Genomic DNA, 27928 nt, shown 5'->3' on the forward strand with positions numbered 1-27928 from the left:
AGAGAGAGAGAGAGAGAGGGGGGGGGGAGGGAGAGAGAGAGAGAGTGTGAGAGAGAGAGAGAGAGAGAGAGAGAGAGAGAGAGAGAGAGAGAGAGCAGGAGAGAGAGCGAGAGCAAGAGAGCGAGAGCGAGAGAGAGCGAGAGAGAGCGAGAGAGAGTGAGAGAGAGCATGAGAGAGAGAGCAAGAGAGAGAGAGGCTAAGCAGATAGATACTTTCTTGATTTATCGTCACCACGTCCCACGTGATTCTGGGTGGCAAGAAGCAAAGCCTTCCCCAACGGCGGTGGGGGCTCGGGGGAATGGAACAAACAACGGACAGAAGATGGCTGCATCTCATGGGGTCAGCCCAAGTCACTCACCTGTTGCCACCCAGAAGCCCTCCCCCCACCCATTGCTGAAAATCATACTGCACACATCTGCCAACTTGCATTTGTTACGGACACACAAACACGCCTGCCAGCATTTTGATGAGTTAGTGACACAGCTGGGTTCCAAAAGGCGACAGCAAAGGCCTCTATGTACGTTTGGTGGGTCAGTAGGTTGGGCAGGTGTGGTTAGCAAGGCGGGGCTCGGCCCCGCCCGGCCCGGCCTGGCCCGGCCCGGCCCGGAGGAGACTTAAGAGAGACAGCAAGGAAGCGGGTGGAGCACTGGCACGTACAAGGAAGGCAGCGTGAGAAAAGAAAGACGAAAGAGTTCGCACCTTCTACAGTGAGGCGAGCAGACGAGCTGCTATGGCCGTGAGAGTTGGTGGCCGTGCAGCGGTATACGCCCTGGTCGGCCAGACTCACGCTCTGGATGACCAGGGACAAGAGTCCTCCCCTCTGAGAGCTCTTTGCCCGCTCCCTGAGCAGGTTCTGGCCATTGTGGTCCCAAACCACCCCGATGAACGGCTGCCCGTCAAAAGAGCAGCAGAACTCGGCCATCTCGCCGCTCTTGACGCGGATGTCCCGCAGCTCCATCAGCGCTCGGGGCTTCAGAGGCGCCGAGATGGAAAGGCTGCGCTCCGAGCTCTCCGTTTCCACCACCTCCACCGTCCGCCAAGACACGCTGGAGCTCTCAGAGTGGGACTTGGTAAACTCGCTGAGGTTCCGAGTCTCCAGCCTTTGACTCAGCTTAGCCTCGGCCAAAGTGCTATCAAAGGCATTTTCATCTGGGCGGTAAGAAAGAGGACAGACAGGGGTTGTTAGGTCAACACACTGTCGCCGACGTCCGGATCGGCGAGCGGAGGAGGAGGAGACGTGACGACGCTTTTGTCAATCATGCTCACAGAGCTTCCGCTGGCTCTCTGACCATGCTGCATGCATCTGAAATTCGAGGCTAGCTGTGTCCTGGCCCGGACGAGCAAAGAAAAGAGTTGGGATCGGTCTGAGCTGACGACCTACGGCCTGAACGACGTTGCGTGGCTTCATCTTAACGTCTGAGCCATGCGTGCGCAACTGTACTTCTATCCATCCGTCCGCCCGCCCTGGAACGGTAGTGATATTCTAATTGATCACAAGCAGAGTGACAAATTACGTTCGGGAAAAGTTTGCGGCTGGATTGAGGACTCGAGTGCATGGAAGCCAGTCATAAGGAGAAAAGAAAATAGGCAGGCAAAACAAGGTCGCTAAGAGAGAAAGTCCAAAATGAGAAGAGCCAGAGTAGCTAAAGGGAGAAAAGCCGCTCAGCTGGGCTGACAAGACGACGCGACGGGCCGAGTGCAAATAAAATGACCGGAGGACGAGGACACCACAAGGACTCGCAAAAAGAAGCCTGGAGAAGGGCATTTTCCCACTAGCCAGCCAGCCAGCCAGCCAGCCAGCCCCGTGTCAGAGCGTTCCATGTGGTCCACGTGCCAGGATGCACCTGGCTGGCCTGGTCCTCACCAGGACAAATCGGCTGTACATCTACATATCTTTAGGAGTTCAGTGGGCGTCAATCCTGTGTGCACGGCAGTAGAACAACCTAGGCGCATCACTGGGAGTCAGGCCAGTCCGTGTAGTCGTGCAAATCTGCGCACTACTAGAGACGAGTACGAGGTAGTGGCCCTCGGGTGGATCTTCGTGCATGGCCGATCCAAACAGACAGCGAGTCGCTTTCAGTCATTCTTCGTTTCAGTCGTTTGAGTCTCATTGCTGAGAGCGAAGGAGAACGCGCACGCACCTGGAGCCGATGCGCTCCAAGAGCAGCGGCCTGCACATGCGTGCAGGCCGACAGCTCTCGGCGCTCACAACTCACCGTCAACATAGAGACTAGCTTCGCACATGACCGTGCCGCCCGAGTTGCTGGCGACGCACGAGAACTCTCCCTGGTGCTCCGGCGCCACGCTGGAAATCCTCAACTGGCAGACGTCTCCCAATCGAGACATCCGAAAGACCTCAGATTGTTTGAGCTCTCTGTCGTTCCGCCACCAGCTGATTTGCAAATCTGCAACAGGAGCAGCGAGGTCAACAAGCCAGCCGGAACGGGTACAAAGCATGAACGCAGCGCGGTCTGGTACGGCCCACGGGAGCGAGCGCGGACAAAACAGCACAGCGCAGGTTGTGCAGCAGAGCACGGCAGGCCAGTCAGGTGATATTGAAGTCGTCATCGTCGTGGGCTTTCATTTTCTTTCTTGAGCGAGACTACTGCAAGTGATCAACTCAGAGTCGCACCGTCCTACCTTCCCCAGACACGCGACACTCCAGTTGGGCTGCGTGTCCCGCAGTCGCCAGGGTGTCGTTCATGGGAGAAAGCAGAACCGGAGCAGGCACCTGGGGCGTGCCTTCTTCAGGAACTGCAAGACAGACAAGAAAAGCAACCACTTCATCAACCGGCAACAACAGACCGGACCGGACCGGACTGGATGCGGCTCCGGGCTCGGCGGCGACAAACGGATGAGTCCGGACGGCCGACAAACCTTCCACATCCAGCGATGCCGAGCTGGCGGCCTCTCCAAAGTCATTTTTGAGCTCGCAGCTGTAGATGCCGGCGTCCGCCGGGAGAACCTCCGTCAGCAGCAGTGTGTGTTCGTCTTGGTCGTGCAGGAACTTGCAGGTGGCGCTGGCGCTCATAGCCTGGGAGCCTCTGTACCAGGTCACCCGAGGTGGCGGGAGGCCGCTCACCCGCACCGAGAAGCGAACCGATTTACCCGACGTGGCCGTCTGGGCTTGCATGGGCTGGAGCACCTGAGGGGCTTCGGGTACTGGGGACGGACGGACAGAGGAGGGGAGCGCCGTTAGGCTGGCTCCACACTTCGAGACAATCGGCTGCTTTGAAGGACTCTTTTTTTCCCTTCTGTAACGCAGCTTTTGGCTTGGCTCCCTCCATCCCCAGCCCAAGGGGAAGTCGGTCGCGATCAACTTCAAGAGGCGGCGCCCTTACGTCGCACATGGAGACTGACGGCACTGCTGGAGTTCTTCCCGGCGACAAAGGCGTACTGGCCAGCGTCGCTCCTGTAGGTCTCGGCCAGGCTGAGGCGATGGAGCTTTCCGACGGCGACGTAGCTGAAGCGTCGGTCGCCCGGCAGCTGGATCTCCGTCTCGTTTCGCAGCCAGCGACCCTCCACCTCGTCCTCGCTCACTTCAAACTCCAGCACGGCCATTTGTCCCTCCACAACCTAAAAATGGAGAAAAGGATGAGCGGAAGACGGTCGGGCTGGGCTCGAAATGTGGTCGGTCGCCCCTTTTCCACTAAACTCGGAGTGGCAAATAGAAAACTTGAAGCGGGCCTGCCTCATCACTTAGTGGAAATTCCTTTTTCAAATTCTATTCATCGACGAATGGACGCCCAATCGCAAGATGCAGCCCCGGTCAAGGCCCGCGGGAACGTTTGACGCCTTTGGCCTGGTCCAAAAGCAGAACACTCACAGTTACGTTTTTACTGGCGGGCTCCGAGATCTCGATGTCCCGTCCCTCCACCGACAGGTTCCCCTTGGACACGCTGGAGCCGGCTACGGCCGCGTACTCTCCGGAGTCAGATAGGCGGACGGACGGCAAAAGCAAGCGGTGCACAAACATCTCGGAGGTCATCTTGTATCTGCGGAAAATGTTTGCTCACCACGACTTTTCTGATGTTTGTTTGCTGGACGAAGGTCACGCTGAGCTACCTGTCGGACGGCTCCAGCTCCTCACCGTCCTTCATCCACATCACCTGGACGCTTGCTTCGGACACCTCGCATTCAAAAGTTGCTCTCTTCTTCTCTGTGATCTTCAAGTCCTTCAAGTGTTTGCGGAATTCAACCACACGAGCTGAAAAACAAAGTCAGTGCACCAAATGCGGGGTAATTAAACAGCCTTGTGTCCGGCACGGCACGGCCCGGCGATCAGTCGGCGTCAGTCCGTCGGGGCAGGACTGTCGGCGACTAGACTGTCGGTGGGTAGCTGCGTCGGTTCCGTTGCAGGCTTACCTTCCACGTAGAGCTTTGCAACGGTGAGCGATTGTCCCGCGGCAAAGGCGTACTCTGCGCTGTCCCCAAAGTGAACGTTCCTGATGCTCAGCGTGTGCGTCTGCTGCTTCCGGCGAGCCTGGCATCGGTCGCTAGAGCGGATCGCCACGCCGTTCTTCAGCCATCTAGAGGAGATGCCCTCGTGGTTGACCCGCACCTCAAACGTGACCGTGTCCTTCTCCTGAGCGTTGACGTCCTGAAGCGCGGCCAAGATGACGATGGCTGAAAAAGGGTGAAAAAACGCAAGGCGTCACCATGGGCCTTTGGCAGCTCGTCGCCAAGTATGCCCTGACGGCGGTCCGAGCGGAACGTATCGACTGCCACGTGAAACTGGGATTCTTGATACTGCTCAAACAGATGTGTCATTTTTTTTCTTCCCAGCAGCTTAGACCTGCGCTCGAGGTGACGTTTGAGGTGGAACTTAGAGGATTTTCATCAAGCCATGAACAACAACCAGGCTGCCGTGAGCAAGAACAGGCCCGAGTTCACCTTGCCAACCGTATGCATTGCTTCACTTTGTAGCTCGGCGACGCGTCGTAGTGGCAGGAGCCAACGTCACGTGCTCTTCCGACACAATTCAGCGGCGCATCCACGTTTGGTGACCATTACGCATTGTGGGAGACCGAGAATTACAAAGAAGTAGAAGCAAACGTTTGACAACTCACGGCTGACGGTGAGCGTGGCCGACACGCGGTCCTCGCCGCACACAAAGGTGTACTCGGCCGAGTCGTCCCTGCTGGCGTTGAGGATCTTCAGCTGGTGGACCTTGCCCTGCACGGCCATACGGAACTTCTCGCTCATCTCCATCTCCACGCCGTTCTTCAACCAGGCGGACGGCACGTTGAAGTGAGACACTTGGCATTCGAAGGTGGCCTCCTGGGTCTCGGCCACCGACGCGCTCTCCGGGGGTTTGGTCACGCGAAGAGCTGCGGCGGAAAGGGCCAAGGTCAACCGCTAATGCTAAGCGAGAAGCCGAACGTTAGCTTTCTATTGTATGCAACACACGGGCTGGCTTTCCACGAGGTTCAGCTTGCGGATCTAGACCGACACACAAACATGTCCGCACGCACGCCGCCGAGCGCATTCGGCGGTGGCTTGGGATGCTTACACTCGACGGTGAGGCGAGCGCTGCAGCGCAGATGACCGACCACCGCCGTGTACTCCCCCTCTTTGCTGCCGTCGACGTCCCTAACCACCAACTTGTGTGTCTTCTTCTCAGAGATCATCCTGTAGTGTTGGTCGGTCTGCAGCTCCTCATTGTTGAACAGCCACTTGACGGGAACGTCGTCCTCCGAAATGGTCACTTCGAACGTGGCGGCGGCGGCTCCCAGGAGCGATGTGACGTCCTTGGGCTTCTTCAGGATCTTGATGGCTGTGAGGGACATGAGTTGCAATCAAAAGGATTCAAAGAAGACGTTGCACCACCGCGACTAGCCAAAACGAAGCGGCAGTCTTGCCGACTTCACTGTATGGGAGAAGACGGAAAAAGCACTTTGAAAAGGACAGCAGAAGACTCTGCCTTTTGCCACCCAGGGGAACACGCCGCGCCGCGCCAAATGCTTACTCTCAACGTTCAGCCTCCCACTGGCCGACAGCTTGCCCAGCTTGAAGGAATAAACGGACTCGTCGTGTGCGGTGCAGTCGTTGATCTTCAAGGTGTGCACGGTGCCGCTGACGCTGATCTGATATTTGTCGCTTTGCTTGATCTCCACTCCGTTCTTGATCCACTGTGCTCCCCTTACGTTTTCGTGGGTCAGTTCCAGGCTGAACATGGCGTCTTGTGTCTGGACCACATTCAAGTTCTTCAGAGTCTTCCTCACCTTCACGGCTGTGGAAGAAACAGAAGGTTTGTCCCAGCGTTGGACTGGACCGGACTTAAGCATTCCTGGCCCAAGGTGACCATCCCAATCGGACTGGTACCTGTCAATAGGTGGATCCAAGATCCATCCATCCATCCCACACTCCATCCATCCATCCATCCATCCATCCCACACTCCATCCATCCATCCATCCATCCATCCATCCATCCATCCATCCATCCATCCATCCATCCATCCATCCATCCATCCATCCATCCATCCATCCATCCATCCATCACTCTATCCATCACTCTATCCATCACTCTATCCATCATTCCATCCATCATTCCATCCATCACTCCATCCATCACTCTATCCATCCATCCATTCCTCGCTCCATCCATCCATCCATCCATCCCTTGCTCCATCCATCCATCCATCCATCCATCCATCCATCCATCCATCCATCCATCCATCCATCCATCCATCCACGGTCAGTTACCTTCGACTTTGAGATTGGCTGAGGTCTTGGAACTTGCGATCTGGTAGGTGTACTCTCCGACGTCACTGGCTTTGGCGACGACGATGATGAGGCTTCTGACACGGCCGTTCACCCGGCTCAGGACGTTCTCGTTGAAGTCCACGGGCTGGCCGTCTTTCAGCCACTGTCCTTCCGCCGACGGGTTTGCAACCTCGCACGTCAGCTCGGCCGTCTGCGAGTCAGCTACCACCGAGTCCTGAAGAGGCTTCTTGATAGCGCCTCCTGGTGACAGGGGAGATTGCCATTAGCTCCGGCACATCAACTTTTGCCACGTGAGGCCCAGCAAAGTCATACCAGAAACGGTGAGCAGGGCGGCACATGTCTTCTCGCCGGCAGCAAAGGCGTACTCGCCTTCTTCGTCCTTCATGGCATTTAGGACCGTCAGCATGTGCGAGGTGTTCTTGGACTCCATCTTGTATTTGCTTCCCGCTTTGAGCGGCTGCCTCTTGAAAGTCCAGAAGGCGTCGATACCGGGGTGAGACACTTGCACTTCAAAAGTCACGTTCTCCGACTCGGCGCAAATCCTGTCCTTCATCGGAACCACAATTTGGACAGCTGCGGACAGCAGACAGTCCACGTTTGAGACATTTCTCTTTCGACAGCACAGCTGAGCCGGAGCCTATGGTAGCTGGCTTTGGGCAGGAGACATGCTATACACCCTGACCGGGCCAGCAGCCAATCACGGAGGCGCACGCCAATTACCCTCTCACAACAAATGAAGGTAGCATTATCTCATCTTTTCACACATTCGGACGCGCCTCGCAAAGAACAAAACAACGGCGTCAACGAGCGCGAGCTTCTTTGCGCCACTTACTCTGCACAGACAATCTGCAGCCGGTGTCGGCTCGGCCCACCGCCAGCTTGTAGTAACCTTGGTCTGAGGCGAAGGTCCTGCTGAAGACCAGGCGCTGCTTGGCTCCCTTGGCCACCATCTGGACCCGGTCACTGGGCGTCAGCACTTGGTCGTCGCGATACCACTTGACCGAGCTGATGTCCTGAGCCGAGATCTTGGCCTCCAGAACCGTCTTGGTGCCTTCAACCGCGCTCGTGTCCTTGAGCGGGACCAGGATGCCGATCGCTGCGATGCCAGATGTTATTTGGCGAGCGCACGCACGGTGAAGAACAGCAGTGAATCAGCGTACTTACTGCGGATAGTCAGCTTTGCAGCGGTGGAGATCCCCTGAGCGGGGACCGCAAACGTATATGCGCCACAGTCGTCCTCCCTGGCGTCTTCAATGAGGAGCTTGTGGATGTGTCTGTCGACGACCACGTGCACCCGGTCTGAAACGCTTACAGCTTGTCCGTCCTTCATCCAGGTACCTTCCACGTTCCCTTGAGAGAACTTGACCTCCATCTGAGCAATGTCCCCCTCGCAGACAGTCAGATCAGCGAGAGGCTGCATCAGAGTGACGGGGCGAACTGAAAGAGAAAAGGGGCGCCGGTCACCTTTCGCTTTCCACCGGAGGAAGCAAAGTGCGGAGCGACAACTTGACATTGGGAAGGTGGGGACGGGTGAGAAGGGTGAGATCAAAGGGTGACTTGCCAGACTCCTGCCAGACTCACATTTCATCTTGAGTGACGCGCAGGTCTTCAAGTCACCCACCGCGAAGGAGTACTGTCCCTGGTCGGCTTTGTTGACGTCTTTGACGGACAGGCTGTGACGTCCGCGCCGCGATGAGATGACGTGCTTGTTGCTCGGGGACAGCCGCTTGTCTCCAAAGAACCAGGCGCCCTGGGCATCCTCACGGGAAAGCTCGCACTCAAACTCTCCAGAGTAGCTCTCGGGCACCTCGGCGCTCTCGAGGGCTTTCAGGATCTCCAGCGGGGCTCCTGAAATGGCAAATTTGCACGCTTATCTGACCCGCGCCCCGACGACTTGACATCGTAGGCCTCTGTTATGGGTCGGCCCATGAAAAGGTGAAAAAGTGCTCCACCTGACGTTTGCATGGAGGAAACCCACCTTCAACGTTGAGCTCGGCGCTGGTCCTGACGAGGTCGTCCTCTGCCACCACGCAGGAATATTCGGCGGCGTCTCTCATCTCCAGCATGAGCACAGACAGGAAGTGGACTTTCCTGTCTGAGTGCATCCTGAACTTGTCTCCGGAGAAGATCTCCGTGTTGTTCTTCAGCCATTTGACTTTGACGAAGGGCTCGTTGGTTTCGCACTCAAAGGTAGCCATGGTGTCTTTCTCCTTGGCGTCGATGTGGTCCAGCTTCTGTGTGAAGCTGATGACTTGTTTTGCTGCAGAGAGAAGATTTGGGTCACGGCGAGTAGGAACTAGACTAAGCCAAGACCGGGCGTGGCATCCGCAAACACATCAATGTAGCCGGCGTGCGGGATCGGTCAGAGCAGAGGTGTGGCTCATTTTGGGTCCCAACAAGAAAAGGCATCTTGCCGAATAGCGGTTGGGAAATGCCAGAGGAAAAGCAACCGGAGCTACCAAAAGCCTCGTTGACCGCAAAAAGAGCCGGTTTTGGAAAGTGCGCATTTGCTGCTGCTCACCGTGTCCTACTCGATCGAGTCTCACCTTGCACCAGGAGGAATGCGTGACTGGAGGTTTCGCCAGCGGAGTTGGTGGCTTTCACCATGATGCTGGCCGAGTCCTCCGCCCGGACGTCTCTGATCACCAGCTCACACACGTGGTCTTCGGGCCAGAACCAATAAAGGCGCTCAGTCTTCTCTAGCTGAACGCCGTTCTTGAACCACTGGCATTCAGGTTCGGGATTGCCGACGACCCGGACTCGAAACTTGACTTCCTCCCCTCGTGCTGCGGTCTGACTCGAGATGCGCTCCAGGATTTTGGGAGCTTCCATGCTGGCCGACAGCTTGAGCCTTTCCGCTTGAAGCGGTTTGGCAGCCGTTTTGCCTGGCGCGGCGTCCTCTTTTTTCTTTTCTTCCTCCTCCTTGGCTCGATGCAGGAGGTCTTCCTTTGTCTTCCTCAGAAGATCCTCGTAGGAGTCGTCTCGCTTACGAGACTTGAGTTCCACCGCCGTGATGGACTCATAATAGCCCTCTTCTGTCCTGCGCTTGAACTTGCTCCTCAACTCCTCCGACTCCTCTGTGGCTTTTTCACGCACAATTCTCTGGGCTTTCTTGAGCTTGATGATCTCTTTCTGCCGACTGTCTTCCGGGGCTTGCTCCACCCTCACCACCTCAAAAAGAGTCTTTCCAGCTTCGGGTTGAATCTCAGGCGCTCTGGGCTCCGGAGCCCGGCGAAGATGCGTCCTGAAGTCCTCCTTCTTCTGAATCTCCAGTTTAACCGTGTGCTCAGTAGAGCCCAAGTTGTTGTCCGCGGCCACCTTGACCTCGCCCGAGTCGTAAGACTTGACGTCAACGATCTCCAGGTAGTAGATGCCGTCGTAACGTAGTCTGTAGCGCTTGCTCTTGCGGATGAGTTGTCCGTTGAGGTACCAGTTGACCTTGGGCGCAGGGTAACCGGTCACTCTGCAGCGGAATCGGGCCACGTCGCCTTCCAGCACTCGCGTCGGCTCGGGAAGCAGGACAATCTCGGGTTTGGTCTTTTCCGTCTGCTCGTCGGCCCCGCTCACCCCGGCCGGTCCGCCCTCGTGAGCCAGGCGCTCCATCTCTTCCAGCCGGTGCGCTCCCTTCCTCCCCTCGGGCAGCTGGCTCTCCTCCACCAGCCCCTTCTCGTCCTTGACGATGAGGGTGGCCGAGTTCTGGTCCGCTCCAAATTTGTTGCTGGCTCTGCAGGTGATGACGCCGCTGTCTCGCGCGTACGCCACCTCGTAGTCCAGACTGCAGTAGCCAAATTCGTTGATCATGCGCAGCCGGTTGGCAGCCTCCAGGGGCTTGCCGTCGTGGAGCCACTCCACCGCCATGGTGGGGTCGCCGATAGGGGTCAGCCTGCACTCAAAGTGGGCGGGGCCGAACTTCTTCATCCGAACCGAGGTCAGCTTCTTCTTGAACTGCGGTTTCTGTTGCTTCTCTTTGTCGTAAAGGTCTCCCTCCTCCCACTGCTCTTGGCCGTAGCGGAGATGCAGGGGCTCCAGCTCGGGGGCGGCGATCTCTTTGGCCTTGTAGGTTCCTTTGGTGATGATGAGCCTCCGCTCCGGCTGCGGCTCAGCGTAGTCCATCTCCACGTTGACTCTGCAGCGGGTGGTGTCCCGGCCAGCTTTGTTGATGGCCGTGGCCGTGTACCACGCGCTGTCGGAAGCCGACGCCGACGGAATCTGGAATCTCGCTTCTCCTCTGGTTCCTTCGATCCTGGAACACAGACAAAGCGTTTTACCAACGATTGGAGAAAGTCGGGCGCAGTGACGACAATTTGCTTCGATCCTCGGGTCTTGGAAATAAACTTTGTGCTTCTTTGAGAAAACAACAACAATTGACAACACAGCGACAGTTCGGTTTTAGGGAGCAACACGAAACATACTTGATATGTGGATGCTTGTGAGGTGTGACAATGTCACTATTTTTCAGCCAGACGATTTCGGGCAAGGGGTTCCCGATGGCTCTGACGGCCAGTTCCACTAGAGTTCCTTTCTTCACGCTAACGTTCCTCAGCCTTTCTGTGAACTGTGGACGCACCAACATTTCTTTGGCTGGAAAACAAGCAGAAGATGGACAGCTGAAGCAGCAACCACATCCAAAAGCAAAGTTACAAATGTAACCACAATTCTATGAATCCCTCCTGACCGGCAGGACATCCCGTTACTCTGTGCTTTAAGCACCGCCTCCTGGCGGTCAGCAGGGATGAAGTAGAACGAAAGCTACGAATGTCACTAAGCTTCTATGAATCTTTGCTGACCGTCAGGAGGCGGTGCTTAAAGCACTGAATGACAGGACGTCCTGCCGGTCTGCAGGGATGAAATAGAACTAGAAGACCACAGCAGGCAGGCAGGCAGGCAGGCAGGCAGGCAAGCAACTTTTACCATCCACAGTGAGCGTGACTGAGATGGATGAGCGCCCGGCCCGGTTCTGAGAAACCACCGTCCACTCGCCCGAGTCATGCGGCACGGTCGGGGCGATGATCAGGGACTGAGTGCCGTCCTCTTTAATCACGATCTTGTGGGTGTAATCACTGACGGCTTGTTCTCCTGTGCAACACACACACACACACACACGTCAAGTCCGAGACGTCATCATTAGAATAGTGCGGCCTTTGATCTGTTTGCTTCTCACCGTTGTGGAACCAGTAGGTGTCCGGCATGGGTCTACCAACCACCTTCAGGTCAAATCTGGCAGTTTGCCCCTCGGAGCATCTGAGCGAGGTGGGCTTCACCACAAAGACGGGCTTGTAGAGTCTCCCCAGCTGAGCCTCGTCCGTGTCGTCGAGCTTTCGGGCGGGAGAACGGCTGGGAGAGCGGCTGGAGGAGCGGCTAGGCGAGCCAGGAGACGCTGACCTTGACAACGACAACGGCACACGCTCGGAAGGATTCTACCGACGGCATCAAACGTCATTTGACACTCTGAAAGGATTTCGGCTTGCACTCAAAGATCTCGCGCTTTGATCTAGCGAGCAGACTTTTTAGTTCAAGAGGCAGCGTCTGTGGAAAAGGTTGTCAGCGCAAACATACCGGATCCTCTGCGGGGCCAGCTGCGGGGTGTACGTCTGGGGCGACGCGCTGCCAGAGGGCCCCACGTAGGGCTCCACGTAGGGCTCCACGTAGAGCTTCCCAGAGCTGACGGCGTTTCCCTTCTCATTGCTGGCCAAGGCGCTGTACACACCCTCGTCCTCGGGTAGAACCACTGCCAGTCGTAGGCTAGCACGGCCGTCCCGAAGAACCTCTGTCTGGTAGCGTCCGCCGGCGTGGATGCGCTGACCGTCTTTGAACCAAACGATCTGGCCGCAGCACATTTTGTGACATTTCAACACGTGCACGTGCATCCCGCTCCATTTCCATGGGTCTTGATGAGTTGCAGCAGACTGGGCAACCCGTCGTTTCAGTCGCGCGCGCTCGCTCACCTTGGGTGTCGGCACTCCGAAGATCCTGCAGTGGAAGGTGACACCCATTCCTTCCACGATACGGTAGTTTTTCACCAGCGCGTCAAAGGCGGGCGCCACGGCCTCCTGGTCGGTGGCGCTCGCCATCTGTTCGCCATCCTCTGCCAGCAGCTCTGCGTAAGTGATTCTCAGGACGCTCAGCTCGATCTCCTGCATGATGCGCTGCTCGATGATGGACAGGCGGAAGTCCTGCAAAACAAGAAGGTCTGAGAGCCACTGCTGCGGACCGCCCGTCCTCACGAGATAGGCGACTTTGGCTTGGCCGCCGGGCCGCCGACACCTTAGCATCCCCCGACTCTTGGCATCTACAGCGGCCTCGGCATACTGAGAGTTACTTTTCATTAGATTCGTCGGCGGCGGCGGGACGACCTGCCGCCTGCCCCTAAGCCTGCTCTTGTCTCCACAGCAACCTTTACAATTCAGAACCCCCCCGACACGAGTCACCCCCACCTCCCAGATTTGGAAGTAGCCAAAGTTGTACTTTGTACAGCCGCAAAGGCATCGACTTGAGCGCAAATGCAACCGGGAGACCCTGCTACCTCTCCAGAGAGAAAGGTGGTGGTGGTCATCTTGTCCGTCACGGTCACAGTGGGGGCAACGTCTCCAACCAGGGGTTCCCGCACTGGTGCTTCCGCTCCCTTCTCTGAGGTCAACTCCTGTTTCTTTACGTAGGCTTCGTATTCATCTGAAGACAAGAAATTTGACAGGCTTCAGTTGCAATCAAATGCAGTCAAATGGACGGATGCCAGCGTGTCCGTGTGGACAGTCCATCATCCAAAGGTTGAACGGAGCAACTGGACCTCACGGGTCGGTTCGAGACCTTTGTCAGTTTCAGGTCAGTTTTTTAAATTGTGCGAGAGTCCAGTAGGCCAAAGTCAACCTTTGCGGCCGACACGCTGTGCCTGGCTGTACAACGGACCTTCCTCCAGCAGCCTGGCGGTGGCGGAGGACTCTCCGAGCCGGTTCCTGGCAACGACGGTATAGTCTCCGGCATCGTCAGCAAAACTCATAGAGATGAGCAGGTGGCAAAGGCCGCTCTCCTTCTGGTAGGCAACTTTGTATCTGCAAGACACACTTGATCACAGCCACCCACCAACTGCCACCAACTGACCGTGCGAGCTCCGTGCCGGCTGCCCTTTATGTCGACCACAAGCCTTTGACAAGTCCTCATGCAATTCTCATCAAAGTTCCCATGGCCGCGTTTGTTGTCATTTTCCGTCTCTCTCAATTGATCAAGAGCCAGGACAAACCGACCTGTATCCACTGGTGAGCGGGACACCGCCCTTCTTCCAGACGAGCTGCGGGCGAGGGCTCCCGGCGACTTGGCATTCAAAGATGATACTTGCGCCCTCCACCAGCTTCTGGACGCCGGGAGTCTTGACAAAGAAAGGAGCCTCGGCACAGGTCTCTGACTCCAGCGCGCTCGCCTGGGTGACGCTTTCTTGCTCGGGGACTCTGCGAAAACATTTGAGGGCCGCTCAGTCGGGCGGAGGCGCTAAGGCGTCCCAGAAAACCGGCGGCCGTCAACTCACGCCCTCTCTTCGACCTCCTCCTCCTCTCGGCTCTCGATGTCCTCAGACACTGAAAATCAACGTCTACGTGAGAAGCGAACAATCAAAGCGTCGCCTCGACCTCACTGTTGATTTTTTGACAGTTTTTTGCAGATGATTGTATTTTGTTGATTTTTACTTGTTAACAAAAGCGTAGCTCGCGTGACTGTTAGCAGGACAATGTTATTTTAGGGGTGGGGCTAAACAGGAAACAACCAAATGGCAGTTGAGCATTTTGTCGAGCCCAAGATTGAAGGAGCAAGGCGGTGGCTCAAAGGCAGTTTGGTCTGGCAGCGGGCCAGCCCGCTGGAATGATCGCACGTCACCTTCGAGAGCTTGACATTTGTAAATCTTGGTATTTGTCAATCAGGTCACGTGGCTTCCATTGCTGCAATGCGGGTCATATTTGCGAGCGGCTGTGACTCCGCCCCGGGCGGATGCACTGACCCTGGACGAGCAGGTAGCAGGAAGTGCTGACGGTTCCCGCCTGATTAGTGGCGGTGCAGGTGAAGCGGCCGCTGTCCTCGGCAAAGGCCTCCCGGATCAGCAAGCGGGCGCAGCCGGATCGGTCGTAGCTGATCTGGAAGTCGGCTGAGCTCTCGATCTTGTAGTCCTCTCGGAACCACATGATGACAGGGGCGGGTCGCCCGCCAATCTGGCACTCCAGGCTCACGCACTCGCCTTCGGTCACATTTGTATTCTTCAAAGCCTGAAAAACGAATGGGTCACGTTCACAGGACTTGTGATTTCAGGCGCCGCTGACACCCGTCTGTCTGACTCACAGAAAGCAAGACGGGCGGGACCACGCTGTCTCCGGGGGGAATCGCGGCAGTTTCTTCCGCCGCCTGGGGGAAGGACGACAGACAAATCAATCCAACGCTCAGATACAGCCAACGAGACCAACCGAAGGAGGTCAAAAGGTTACCCGCGGCAGCTTGCAATTTTACACCAACTGGATAAAAGCACAATGGGTAGACATGGCTGGATCAGAGACTTCTCTGGGTTGCATCTGAGCGGGTCCCCAACATGGACGGCGCCTCCAGACCAGCTACCCGCGAGGAAGTTGACGCCATTGTGTGACTTGACGTTGGACCAAATCTTGCCTGGCTTGATATTTGCCGCAGTAACTTGGGAATTCCTTGAACCTCGACTGCGACCGCTTCTACCGAACGACAAACTTCCTCTAAGGTGGCTACGGTGTGACGAGCATTTCTCGAGCGCAGGACAAAACAACATCTCAATATAGGGTCTGTCTCCATCACACATTTTGCCCAATTCCACGCGGGATGACATCAAGAAATGGCATTTTGCAACTTTTAGCAACAAATGCCCGAAACAACTTTGCCTGAGGAGAAGCGCCCGAGCGGGTTGTGAAGCCGCGGCGCAACGCTCAAGCAATCATAATGGCGCCGTGTCCCCCAGGGAAGGGAGCTTTGTTACAGCCACGCTCCGGTCACGAGGCTTCCCTTCGCAAGAGAGTGTAAAAGTTTCCCCTCACCTGCGTGATGCAGATGAGCTGCTGTTCCCGGTCCAGCTGAGCCACATCGCCGCCGCCGCCGCCGCCCTCGATCAGCTTCCAGGGGGGAAGGACGTCGGAGCCGCCGTCCCCCAGCTCCAGTGTGCCCGTCGGGGACACGACGGCCCTGAAAGCGAGAGCCGCACTCATTCTGGTGAGTCCTGCGTGCAAAGACGTTTTTGCACAATGCTTCATTGATTTCATGAATGCAACGTGCTATTGTTTTATTCTTTTTAATACATACTACGTATGTACGTACTACTATAGGCCAAAACAAACTTTCAAGGCAGTGTTATCCTCCCTCGCTTTAGATTTCCAAATGCTCCCTGTGAATTCCTTTTTTCTTTGGGAGACAGTCCAAATGATTGGTCTCCAAGCTCGACTTGAACTCCCGACCCCCTCGGCCAAGAATCTCGGAAGCCTACCTGCCGGGCGAAGACGCGGGCGCTTTGACGGGTCTGACGGGCGACTGCCGCCGCCCCACCGTCACCCCGGCAATCACAGCTTGGGGAGCCAGGAGCGCCGTCGACTCGGCACCCTCCACTTGCATCTCCATGGTGGCCATGCTCTGAAAACTCTGAGGGGGACGGCAATTGCACAAGCCGTGTTCTGATTTAGTAACACCTGACTGAAAATGCAAGGTCCGAAGAACGGGAAAAACGGCTTTCTGTACCTGCTCCACCCCGGTCTGAAGACTCATCTGTGAGCCGGAAACCTGGGAACTGGAAAGCAGGGTCTTGGTTTTCTTGGCCGGGACCACTTCCTCGCCTGCGTGTGCACAAAACGGCCAAAAGGTTCAAAGCTAACCCGACACCTCCTGTTCAAAGTGCTTGGAGTGCGTCTCTACATTTGACTGCACTTTGCACACAGGTGAAGTTCATTTGACCTCCTCGTCGCCAACTGTTTTGCGACGGCAGCATTTACAACAGGTCAACGAGCACTTCCAAGTACGCTCGTTGGCCTTTCTGCCAGTCACAAATATTAACCCTTAATGGCAAACACCCACCGTAAACCAGCAGCTCGGCGCTGGACAAGGCCCGGCCGCTGCTGTTGGTGGCCGTCACCGAGTAGGTCCCGGAGTCCTCCGGGAAGGCCTCGGCGATCAGCAGACTGTACGAGTCGCCGTCTCGGATGACGGTGAAGTCCGCCGAGCTCTGGATCTCGGCTCCCTCGCGGTAGAACACGACGGCGGGCGGCGGGATGCCCGTGACTCGGACGGCGAGTCTCACTTGACTACCCTGCCGTACCGTCGAGCTCTGGAGTCTCTGAAGGAAACTGGGAGGTGACGTCTCCGCTGCACGGGGACAAAAGTTCACACAGCGCGCTTCAGTCAGATTCAATCAGTACGGGTCCCACGGCTGTCCCTGCAGCAAGCGGCTTTAAAAGGTTTGAGTTGAACTGACATCTCGAGGGAAACAAGGACTTTGTGTCCAGTCAGTCTGAGGACTTTGAGACCATGCGAGGTCTTGAAGGAGATGAGGCTACCATGAAAGCGACATTACAGGAGTCAAAGACTAGCTGAGGCCTTGCCGGGGACATTTACTCTTCCAGATGCTTCAAGATCACCTGAAGTTCTGAAGGGAACAAAAACTACTCCAGTTGTTTGAGGGAACATCGACGAGTTCAAAGAGCACCTGAGGTTTTGAAGGGGACATAGAATAGTCCAGAGGAGCTAAAGACTATGAGTGATCTTGAAAGAGCAAAAAAACTACCTGGGCTCTTTGAAGTAGGTCCAAAGATCAGTGGGGGTTTTGAAGGTGAGGCAGAGCTAAAGACTTATCTGATGTGTGCAGGGGAACGTCAACTCGGTCAGAGGTGCTTTAGGAGCGCTGGAAGGGGGTGAGTACCGACTTAAGATGGGCTCTCACCTGTAACCACGAGTTCGGCGGTGCTGGTGGCTTGTCCGGCTCCGTTGGTGGCCCGGACGGAAAACCTCCCGCTGTGCGTGGCGTTGACGGCGTCGATGCTCAGAACAGCGTGGCCTTCACTGAACGAGATCTGAACGCCGGGCAATGCGGCGGCAGACAGGACCTGGCCGTCGCGGAACCACGACACCTCGGGAACCGGAGCACCTGGGCCGGGGGGATGGGAAGCGGGGTCAGACGGCAAGCTACCTTGCGGATGGATGGACGGGCGGGCGGACGGGTGGGTCTTACCGCTCACTTGCGCCTGGAACGAGGCAGCACTACCCTCTAGTGCCACCACGCTCCGAAGCGGCTGCGTGAAAGTCGGCGCCTGCTGGGTCGACATCTTCTTCTCCTTCTTGGCTTGGCAGCCTGCAGACAAAGGGAACGGAATGCAATATTTATTTTTTTTGGGAGTCTGCGAAAATCTTCCTTAACAAGCCAAATGTGCAGTCCATTGACCTGTTGCTTTCATGGTGCTTAACAGAATGAATAGCATAGCGACGTGCTGCAGTGACGGCTATACTTTTCGGACTTGGTCATAAAGAAATCCGTGACTTTGGATGATGCGCTCTTGCCCCTCGCTGCTTTAGGTCGTTGGCACCTTTATTTGCCACGGACACGTAAGTGCCTGCCTTACACGTTAAACACTCAGCTTCATAAGCATCACGACCCTGGCGAAAGCACGCACTTTTCTTTTTAATTCCTCCATAAAGGTGCATTTTCGTTTCGGCATTGTTTTTAATACACTCGCTGGCAAGCACTCGCCTACTTCCTCCTCATACACACACACACACACGCACACGCACACGCACGCACACACACACACACACACGCACACGCACACACACACACACACCACGCACCCACACACGCACACACACGCACACACACCCACAAACGAGCGCACACACACACGTGGCTAGATTTGAGGAGAAGGCCGTGACTTATTTGTGAACGATTACAGAGAAATTCTATTGACAATGTACATGTGAGGCAGTTGAACAAAATCCCGGGCAATTTTTGAAAATTTTCCCGGACATCTTTATGGGGCTGAAAAGTAGGACATGTCCGGGGAAAAAAGGACGTCTGGTCACCCGATGTTGCTTGGCATCGTTAGGTGGCCTTGGAGAGAAATCCCTGACGAAACGTCGGTGTTGCTGCTGTGGCCATTTCTATTCCTCCCATCAATCACTAGAGGTCTCCCCAGACCATCGCGACGCACTAGTCCATTTGGAAAGTCATTTCAATACGCATAGTAGGCCAATTGTGGCACTAGAAATTGAAATTTAGTCGAAGTCCGATTATGCTTATTTGTTCAAATGTGACGTGTCGTTGGATATCGTGTGTATGCTAATTGTTGTTATTTTACATTGCACACTCTGCTATCTGCTACCGGTTATGTTCTACCATCGCTCATTTCTCATCTGCCACCTGTACATCTGGAACATTTAAAGCCACCAAAGCATCGCATCTTGTATTCTGTCCCAACATGCACACTCTATACACGCGCGCGCACGCACACGCGCGCACACACTCACTCACTCACACACACACACACACACACTCACACACACAAACACATACACACACAATGATTGAGTGAAATAGCCTCACCAACACTTGACGAACTTTATGTATTTTTCAAATGCTTTAGGTTTCCGTTTTGAATTTGCCACTCGCTGAAAGGCACGCGACGTTCGTTAGTATGTCCACCAAGAGTTACGCAATGCTTATTGTGACTTATTATGTCAAAATTGTGTTTATATTCGAAGCAAAAGCAACATGAACGTCAATCACTTCGAATAAAGACGGTTACGGCTGGCCTGAAGCGCAGAGCTGCGCGGGCGGGTTGGCGGCTGGCTCCACTTGGAACGACGCCACGTCAACGTCACTGCTCGCAAACACACCGGCGTCGAGCGGCCATCCCGTTCGGACTCTCCCGAAAGAGCCGTAAAGAGTCCACCGACGCCGAATAGTTTCTTCTTGCTGCAGGCGAGCTAATGTTGGACCGAGGTTCCGCCGAAGCGGCTCCAATTAGTGTCAAGTGCGAGCAGCTGTTAACCTCCCCGCAATTTTAAGCTCCGCGCCTTCTTTTCAGACAACGCTAACATTTTTCTTGGTAAATTTCAATTGTTATCATTGAGCGTTGTTGTTGGGACAATGTGCGACGAGTCCAATTGGACGCATCAGCAAAGTTCTTTGCTGGCAGACGAGCGCAACAGCTGAGCGCCAGTCAGCCACAACGGTGTCACAGCCCCCCCCCCCCCCCCACCACGTCGGTTATAAATACTTTGAGGGGCCGGGCCACGGGTGACGGGCGTCGGCAGCTGAAGGAGGCCGCCTTCCTGACTGCCTGCCAGGATATCAAACCCCCCAAAAAACCGACCTCAATACACACCAGGGCAAAACACGCATGCAGGCTCCAGTCTATGTTGTCATGCTAAGAACATGAAACAACGGCACGTCTTGGGATAGATGCGAACTGTTCAATGTGACATCGTGACGTCACTTCACTTTGCCGTGTTACAGCGCAACCATTTCTACAAAGTAACGTTTATTTCTGATCCACGAATACATATTCTGACCGGAATAAGGTTTGTTTGGAACGCGCTCGTAAATGTGTCAGCGCAGTCCAAATCAACTCAAGTCCTCAGTCAAGTTTGAGAGGCTCCGCCCCCTTCTAATGACGACATCGTTTTGCTGCGCTGTGCATCTTCAGCCGGCTGATTTTGAGGGATCGGGATGGTCGAATGCCCCATTTTGCCAACATTTAGGAACCCTCAAGAGCCCAACTCGATTGGATTGGAATTGTTGACGCGGGGCACGAGGCGCTCGACGCACGCGAGGAGGCCCAGTCCAAACGCTGCTGCTGCTTAAAATAGATTTTTGGATTGACAGGCAGCATGTGGCGCATATCTGCGGGAGGGTGAGGGGGGGCGCTCAAGTGACGATTCCCTTAAAAAGTCATCGGCCCCCGGCTGGGACACCCCACCCCCGTGCCCCCTCCCTCATCCGAGCTATTTTGGGTTTTGTCAAAGATGCCGCATGCCTCCTGAGCACCAAACCAGCCAAAGCGAAATGAAATGAACTCCACAATTGTGCGTTTGCACGGTCGGCCAGGGCTAATTGGGGTCCGGTTGTTACTCACGTGAAAGGCCGCCCGCTGGTGTTGGGACGGAGACCCCCACCCCGATGAAGCCGAGCAGCTTCTTGATGGTCCAACTTTGTCCTCAAAGACGGGCCGCTTGCTGGACGCCCCCTGAAAAGACAAAACTACACCCCCGTGTAGTCTTCCAGCCGTAGCAGGCTGGGAATTAAAACTGCTCAAGGGGGGGCGAGCTCGCTGTCACCTTCTTATACCCGGAGCCCCCCGTCCATTCCCACCCCCGAGTCTTCTCATTGGCGTAGCAAGAGAGCATCATGGGATATGGAAGCCACAACTTATTCAACCCCCCCCCCCCCCAAGGGGATGTTTTGTAGACATAGGAAGTGGCTCGAGGTCGCAGAGCAAAAGGAAGCTCAGGCTTTGGCTGTCTGTCCATCAATGTTGATTGACTGTTGCCCAAAATAAGCTCAGGCCGGCCCAAAACTCAACTTGATCGCCTGCGAGTTGCGCTTCAGTGTTGCCTCAACTTCAACCTGCGTCCGAGAAATGTGGACGATGTGTTTTCGCGTGACAACGGCAGGGGGCGCTATGTGCGTACCTGCTGCTTTGGTTACTGTGACACCGCATTTGAAAATGAATCCAAGTGATTAATGACAACGGATTTGATACTTTCACACTTTTCTGCTTCAGATATAGCAAGGAAATAAAAATGAATTAATAAATGTTATAATAAAATAATATTCAATCTATAATGTAATCATATTTTAGTTAATAATGATAAATAGATAACATTAAAAATATACTGCCATCTGAAAAATATACTTTGTCATTGTTAGCAGGCAACAGGGGGCACCTGCACGGGACAAAAACAACGCTTATGGTCACTGCCGAATCCGAGTCTTGGTGTGGGCGTATGCGCGCGCGCGCGCGCGTCTGGGAGCGCGCTTAGTAAGGGGAAGAATCTTCCCGTTTGTCTCGTCATCCGGAGCGTGGCGGAAGAGGAAGCCAAAAGTTGTTATTTTCCTTTATCTTTTTTTGCGGCTTTTGTTTCACGAGGGAGGGAGGGCCTGGCTCCCTTAGACGCTCGAACTCACTTGCCGGCACCATGAGCGAATCGGCGGCGGCGGCGGTGCTGTTGGATCTCGCGCACGCCTGCCGCTGCGGCTGTACCGAGCGGCTGTTCCGCGAGGAGGCCGCCGCCGCCACCGCAGACGCGCACCTATTGGTGCTGTGCGCGGGCTCGGCCCGCACCGCCGTCGTGGACGCGTCGGTTCGCGCGTGGAGCGGCGGGGGGGGAGCGAGAGTGTTGCTGGACTGGAGCGCCACAGCCGCGTGCGCGTACCGCCTGAAGCGGGCGGCGGACGAGGCCGGAGTGCTTTGGCTGCGCGTCATAACTAGCCCGCGGGGGCGCGCGCTGCTGCTCGGCTACGAGCGCGCGCTCTTCACGGCCCTCTACAAGTTCACATACCGGCTGGGCTGCGGCCCGCGGCCTCTGCGCGGCGCCGACACACCTGTCCGAGAGGTGGAGGGTGACGTCACGGTCCTGCTGCAGGCACTTCCGGCGGTGGGCGGGGCCATCCGGCTCCTGACGTCGACGCTGATCCCAGGTGAGCGCTCGGGACACACGTGGGATTGAGCTATCTGGCTCTGCTCCGAAACGTGTGTGCGCTGCCGTTGCCTTGACGGATGAAATGATCAAAAGACTCGGAGTTCATCTTTCGCCTCGGTGATTTCGCCGGCCCGCTGTCTCCCTGCGCCTCAGAGTGCTTCGGCCACGGCTTCAGCACGCGTGCCGGCGGCGTGTCGCTCGTGCCCACCTTGTCGTCGTTGAACCTGTTCAGCAGTCCCAGGAGACGAGACTCGGCGGCCCTGGTCAACGAGAACCGGCGCCGCCTGGCGCTCCACGCTGGATTTTACCCGCGCCCGCTACAGATGCTGAAGGTGGGTACGTGCCGAGTTCTGTTGTCGGTCCTCCGGGCTCTTCTGAGCAAAGAGGCCCGCCGCGGTGCAGGTGGAGCATTCCAGTCGTGTGTGGGTGCTGGGGAAAGCCGAGCCGGAGCGCTACGACGCGGCGGTGACGGACCGGCCCGGGGTGGTCCTGGCCGCGCCGGGCGCCGACTGCGTCCCAATGCTCTTCGCCGATCCCGTGGCCAAAGCGGTGGGCGTCGCTCACGCAGGTATACGGCGTAGCCGGCGTGCCCGACCTCGTAAACATGAGACAAAACAACACGCTGAGCAAAATCACGTTTAGTTTTAGCTGATCCAGTTCACGTGTTCCTATGAGGACATCAAAGTAGTAAATTGACAAACACCATTGTCCGTCCGCATGTTAGCTGCTAATAAAGTTGTGTGTAATGCCAATGATGCTAAGCTAAGCTAAGGGTCTCTTTTAGGCTGGAGAGGAACGCTGCTGGGCGTCGCCACGGCAACGGTGTCGGCCATGGCGACCGAGCTGGGCTGCGTGCGCACCAACATCCGTGTGGTCTTGGGCCCCTCGGTCGGGCCGTGCTGCTTCACGCTTGAGCCGGAACAGGCCGCCCGCTTCCGGCCGGACTGCGTGCGCCGTTCAACGTCGCGCAGGCCCAACGTGGACCTCCGACTGGCCAACAGGTGGCCTAACGCTTGCTCCTGCGTCGCTGCTCTTCCGCTGCTCTTCCTGCCACCAGATCCTCGTCCTGCTCGCGTTCTCCCCATTCTTCTTGATCCTCTTCCTGCTCCTCCCTCTCCTGCCTGTTCCCTGCTCGCTCATCTCTCCTGGTTGGCGCGCGTGTGGCAGGCTGCAGCTGGAGGAGGCGGGAATCCCGGCGCTGCACATCCAGGACGACCCCGGCGTGGCGCCCTGCACGTCATGCCACCCGGGAGACTTCTTCTCGCACGTGCGGGACGGAGCCCACTTTGGCACCCAAGTGGGCTTCCTGTGGCTTAAGGAGGAGGCGGCGGCCGTCGGCAAGGCTTCCTCGGGACGCTTGCGAGACTGAAGCGCCGCTTTGGCGAGACCGAAGCGTCTCGCCAAACCGAAGCGGCACTTTGGCGAGACTGAAGCGCCGCTTAGCACCTAGCAACCACTTAGACGCATCCTCAGCTTGCCGTTTGTGCCGTTTGGAGTCACGCTGATGTCTACTGGGGTTTGTGTTTCATTGTGCTCCCGTGGACTTTTGAGACCGGTCTGTTCTCGGCTTTGAAAGCAAGTTTGTGCAAGCGCAGGACGGTCGGGCGGGGCTGATACAAACAAACAAAGTGCTTTAAAACCTCATTTGAACCATTTTGATTCTTGACTGCGTTTAATCATGTTGCCATCATTTGTCTGTGACTTTCCTTTGTATTCGGTCTTTGGGCCAGGATATTTGGCGCTTCCTCTTTCGAGCGTACTTCTTTGGGTTCCCGCCTCCCGAGGCCGCGCATTCGCTCGAGCACACAGTGCGCCGTGAGGCGTGCCTCGGGGTCGTGGTCCCAGCACTCTGTAACTGTCTGCCAGTAGACGCTCATCCCCTACGGGAGCGGCATCAGCGTTAGCAAGTGGCAACAAAGAAGAGCTGGGCGTCGCCACCGCCGCGCCTACCTGATGCCGCATCCATCTTGGCGGGATCTCGGGGCGCCCCCTGAAGACCAAACGGCGCATGGCATCCACCCGCGGACGTCGGCTCGTCTCATCACCGAAGGGCGGTATGTAGCTGCCTACCTCTGCACACACGCACACTCACTCACCAAAGGTGCGCCGCAATAAGATGTGTCGTTGCGGCGGCTCACCTCCAATGGCCAAGCACCTTGAGGCCATCTCCCAGAGGACCAGCGCCATGGAGTAGACGTCCATCTGCTTGAAGGACTCGCCATCCTCCAGGTTGACGCGGGACTCCAGCGCCTCCGGGGACATGTAGCGAGCCGTGCCCACCTCACAACACGCAAAACACATCAACGTTACGCCACCTTTGACTTTGGTTCAAATAACATCTGCATGCGTTGCATCGTGACACAATAGAATGTCTTGGCTCTCGCCGTGCGGCCGGTACACGTGGAGATTGGGCTCTCCCATCATGTCCACGTCACGCAAGCCAAAAGGGTCACGTCGCGAGGCATCGCTCGGGTGCCGCTCGGCGAGGTTACCTGCCCGCTGTTGGCCAAGTCGTCCGCGGTGAGCTCGGCGTGGAGTTTGATGGCCAGGCCAAAGTCGCACAGAACCACGTCGCCGTCGTCCTTCAGCAGCACGTTGCTGCTCTTCACGTCTCGATGAGCCACCGACACCTGAAAGGCACGCGCATCCTGTTAGACACGGCGTCCTGAACTTAACCCACGTGCGTGTTACCTTTGGCGCCCCCGGTGGCCAGAGGGTGTCACTGTGCAAGTGCGCCAGGCCGCGCGCCAGGCCCGTCGCCATCGTAACCAGCCGCTCCCACTCCAGCACGTTGGCCATCAGGAAGTCTTGGAGGTTGCCCAGCCTGTGATAGGCTAGCAGCAGCCAGTAGGCCCCGCCCCTCACCTGTTGAGCAGCAGATTTAACGTGTTCATCTCAAGTAGCATTTTTCCTGGCACTCGTTTAGTCAAGTAGCACATTGACTTTTGTCCCAATGCAACACCTGTAATGCAACGTGTCATGTGACGTGTCACCTGCGCCCCCAGGAACGCGATGACGTTGGGGTGGCGCATCCCGCCGTCGGCCAAGATGGAGCCCTCGTGCCTCCAGGAAGCCGCTCGCGCGGCAGAGAAAACCTTCACCGCCACCGCCGAGCCACTGTCCCGACCCTCGTCCTGGGGCCGGGCCCGCCACACCTGCGCAAAGCGGCCGCCGCCCACTGCTGCCTCCAGGCAAAGCGGCATCCTGACAAGCTCCAGACTGTTTTCTTCCATCCGGACCGGCCCGGGCGACGAGGTCGCCGGACGCTCCCGGGGTCTGTTTTTGCCACAGCGGCGCTCATGGGCTCTGTAGAGGGCGGTGGCTATGACCAACGCCGGGGCGGGCGTGAGCAGGCTGACCAGGACCACCCGGAGCACGGAAGAGAACCCTGAATAACGGCAACAGTGTGAGGACATCTCTGACGTCATCGCGAGGTCACGTCGGCAGGCACGAGCGTTTACCGGCCTACGTCATTTGAACTGGCGTCTTCTGTGTTTATCTTAGTTAGCATCTTTGTTGGTTACTTTGCCGGCTTATGCGGTGACCGATGAGCATCATACGCATGTTGGTCAGCGCATGTCATAGCTCACCATTAGCGCGGCGGCTGCGGCGGAAGATGAGTTTGTCGTTGCACTCGTGCCGGCCCTGGCAGGCGCACACCTTCAGCCCGCCGTCTGTCGCCCCCGCCGCGGTCATGCGACACTCGTGGGACGCGGAGTTGAGCAGAAGCTCAGCCCCCACCACCCCCTCCAGCGGCAGCGTGGGATCGTGACAGGCGGTGCGCACCGACACGCTGCCGTTGGTCTGACGCCTGCGCACGAGGAGCACCGCTGTGTTAGCTAGCGCGCGTGTTCTGCTCAGCCGTTAGCTTCAAGATTCAAGAATTTTTAGTGGCCATGTTTGAGCATGCCAAACAAGGAATTTAACTTCAGTACATCTCAGCCTCTGTTCAACATTTAGGTGACTAACAACACTCAGGACATGAGCGAAAATTGACAAATATTCTCAAACATCCCCTGATCTTAAACTTGCGAGCCCATTCGGCTTCATCGCCCCTCGAATGATGTCGTACGTGTATGAAGTAGCGTGTTAGCGTGTCAACTCACCAGAGGGCCAGGCAGATGTCGTGCGGGGAGGAGCAGAAGGAGGATAAGGAGCAGTTGGAGAAGCAGATGCGCTCCCCGTGGCGCTCCTCACACGTCGGACTACTCGTGTCACACCACATGCACACGTTGAAGTTCAGATGGCCGCCAATCGCAGCCGCTAATCACAACGACAAGGTTAAGGATGGATGGATGGATGGATGGATGGATGGATGGATAGATGGATGGAGGGAGGGAGGGAGGGAGGGAGGGAGGGAGGGAGGGGTGGTTGGATAGACGGATGGACAGACGGATACTGAGTCTCTTCTGGGCTCAACTTTTGCACACTTATTTTGTCGGATTTGCGTTTGTGAGGTCAAAAGCGTTCCCTGCTTTGAGCGTCTCCCTTGCCTAGAAAGAACATGTCTAGAAAGGCCGCACGGCAAGCTGTCGCCACTGGCAGACCAGAAAAGCTCTGCAGAAAAAGATCTAGCCGCTCCCCTTTCGGACAAGTTTGCATGTTGTGCGCGCGCGTGTGCGCGCGCGCGCACACACACACACGCACGCACACACACACAAACACACACACACAAACACACACACGCACACACACACACTGGCCTCCTTTGTCGATGGAGACATGACCGACTGGCACTTAGTAACTGCACAAAAAGATGCGTGTGCGTGCCAAATAAACACCCCAAAAAATTTTCTCGCCATACATCACATTTAATCCTATCCTATCTAAAAACAAAGTGAGGCCCAGAAGCAAGGTCGAGAGCAAGCAGAAGCTGGATCATTTGAATCAGGTGTGTGCAGGGAAACACACCGGAAGCCACGCAGGACTCCTGGAACCAGGGTTGAAGACCCGGCCAGGGTCTTCTCGCTATCGCCTAGACGCTTACGGTTCAAGTGAATAGCAGACAAGAGAAGAGTCACCCAATAACAGAGCGGTACGATCGCCCAACAGCTGAGAGGTTGAGCAGCAGAGAGATGGCTGCATGGAAGTTGCGGCTGCAGTGCGCACCCGCACACACACGCACACACCGAGTTGAGATCGAATGCAGCGCAGAGAAAGAAGATCAGGGAAGACCTGAAGAAAGCTTTACTATTATGACACTCCCACACACACAACAGAATACTCACGAAAAGTGGCGTAAAGTCACACAACTCACAGGTGATGATGACGATGATGAATTTGTTTCTCCACATGATGGAGATATTTTAAGTCGAGAGGTACAAACACCAGAGCGGCGTGCACGCAGATGTTTTGGATCCAGATGTGAGCAAGGCCCGCCCACACGTCCGCCGCCTTAGTCGCTTGCCAGCCATTGGTTTTGGCCTCCGATGACGTCACGAGCAACGCCAACTCAACTTCCACGATTTAAAACAATGATTACAATATACGTTTGCAAAACGTGTTTACAGTTACAATTTCATTTGATGAG

At 56.2% G+C, this 27928-nt stretch overlaps 3 protein-coding genes across 8 annotated transcripts in view; 1 reads left to right on the forward strand and 2 right to left on the reverse strand.

Annotated features, from left to right (window-relative positions):
• The window catches only part of ttn.1 (titin, tandem duplicate 1), a 116901-nt gene extending 95903 nt beyond the window's left edge, over nt 1-20998 (reverse strand). The window contains exons 1-36 of the mRNA XM_088382272.1: nt 20832-20998; nt 17933-18052; nt 17645-17848; nt 16783-17070; nt 16450-16544; nt 16202-16353; nt 15759-15903; nt 15043-15105; nt 14708-14969; nt 14243-14291; nt 13965-14165; nt 13630-13772; nt 13250-13395; nt 12672-12899; nt 12283-12548; nt 11888-12108; nt 11638-11802; nt 11139-11307; nt 9273-10969; nt 8705-8986; nt 8308-8574; nt 7891-8163; nt 7559-7822; nt 7039-7299; nt 6706-6966; nt 5969-6232; nt 5513-5776; nt 5070-5330; nt 4366-4626; nt 4066-4207; nt 3827-3995; nt 3342-3576; nt 2878-3162; nt 2641-2754; nt 2217-2405; nt 700-1149 (exon numbers count right to left, since the gene is read on the reverse strand). Coding sequence (XP_088238398.1) covers nt 700-1149; nt 2217-2405; nt 2641-2754; nt 2878-3162; nt 3342-3576; nt 3827-3995; nt 4066-4207; nt 4366-4626; nt 5070-5330; nt 5513-5776; nt 5969-6232; nt 6706-6966; nt 7039-7299; nt 7559-7822; nt 7891-8163; nt 8308-8574; nt 8705-8986; nt 9273-10969; nt 11139-11307; nt 11638-11802; nt 11888-12108; nt 12283-12548; nt 12672-12899; nt 13250-13395; nt 13630-13772; nt 13965-14165; nt 14243-14291; nt 14708-14969; nt 15043-15105; nt 15759-15903; nt 16202-16353; nt 16450-16544; nt 16783-17070; nt 17645-17848; nt 17933-18026 — 8830 coding nt within the window. The 5' untranslated portion in view covers nt 18027-18052; nt 20832-20998. The remainder of the gene's footprint in view (nt 1-699; nt 1150-2216; nt 2406-2640; nt 2755-2877; nt 3163-3341; nt 3577-3826; nt 3996-4065; nt 4208-4365; nt 4627-5069; nt 5331-5512; nt 5777-5968; nt 6233-6705; nt 6967-7038; nt 7300-7558; nt 7823-7890; nt 8164-8307; nt 8575-8704; nt 8987-9272; nt 10970-11138; nt 11308-11637; nt 11803-11887; nt 12109-12282; nt 12549-12671; nt 12900-13249; nt 13396-13629; nt 13773-13964; nt 14166-14242; nt 14292-14707; nt 14970-15042; nt 15106-15758; nt 15904-16201; nt 16354-16449; nt 16545-16782; nt 17071-17644; nt 17849-17932; nt 18053-20831) is intronic.
• A 721-nt stretch (nt 20999-21719) lies between these two features.
• Nucleotides 21720-24042, forward strand: lacc1 (laccase domain multifunctional purine nucleosidase 1). 4 transcript variants are annotated; one of them, XM_088383566.1, is made up of 5 exons: nt 21724-22396; nt 22552-22730; nt 22801-22966; nt 23183-23399; nt 23566-24042. In XM_088383566.1, exons 1-5 carry the CDS (start codon nt 21895-21897, stop codon nt 23765-23767), a joined length of 1266 nt encoding a protein of 421 aa, XP_088239692.1. In that variant the 5' UTR covers nt 21724-21894; the 3' UTR covers nt 23768-24042. The 4 variants fall into 4 exon arrangements, with proteins under 4 accessions (XP_088239694.1, XP_088239693.1, XP_088239690.1 ...); XM_088383568.1 differs by lacking the exon at nt 22801-22966 and having other exon boundaries at nt 21720-22396; XM_088383564.1 differs by having other exon boundaries at nt 21723-22396; nt 23183-23861.
• On the reverse strand, nt 24043-27801 carry LOC148393713 (TGF-beta receptor type-2-like). 3 transcript variants are annotated; one of them, XM_088383562.1, is made up of 9 exons: nt 27656-27801; nt 26505-26661; nt 25989-26209; nt 25392-25786; nt 25090-25263; nt 24891-25028; nt 24537-24678; nt 24349-24470; nt 24043-24278 (listed from the first exon to the last, which is right to left on the reverse strand). In XM_088383562.1, exons 1-9 carry the CDS (start codon nt 27690-27692, stop codon nt 24075-24077), a joined length of 1590 nt encoding a protein of 529 aa, XP_088239688.1. In that variant the 5' UTR covers nt 27693-27801; the 3' UTR covers nt 24043-24074. The 3 variants fall into 3 exon arrangements, with proteins under 3 accessions (XP_088239688.1, XP_088239689.1, XP_088239687.1); XM_088383563.1 differs by having other exon boundaries at nt 27627-27782; XM_088383561.1 differs by lacking the exon at nt 27656-27801 and adding an exon at nt 27420-27602.
• Nucleotides 27802-27928: the final 127 nt, after the last annotated feature.

Source organism: Syngnathus floridae, chromosome 8, assembly GCF_059516105.1.
Source record: "Syngnathus floridae isolate MCC-2025c chromosome 8, RoL_Sflo_1.0, whole genome shotgun sequence".
Lineage (NCBI taxonomy): Eukaryota > Metazoa > Chordata > Actinopteri > Syngnathiformes > Syngnathidae > Syngnathus > Syngnathus floridae.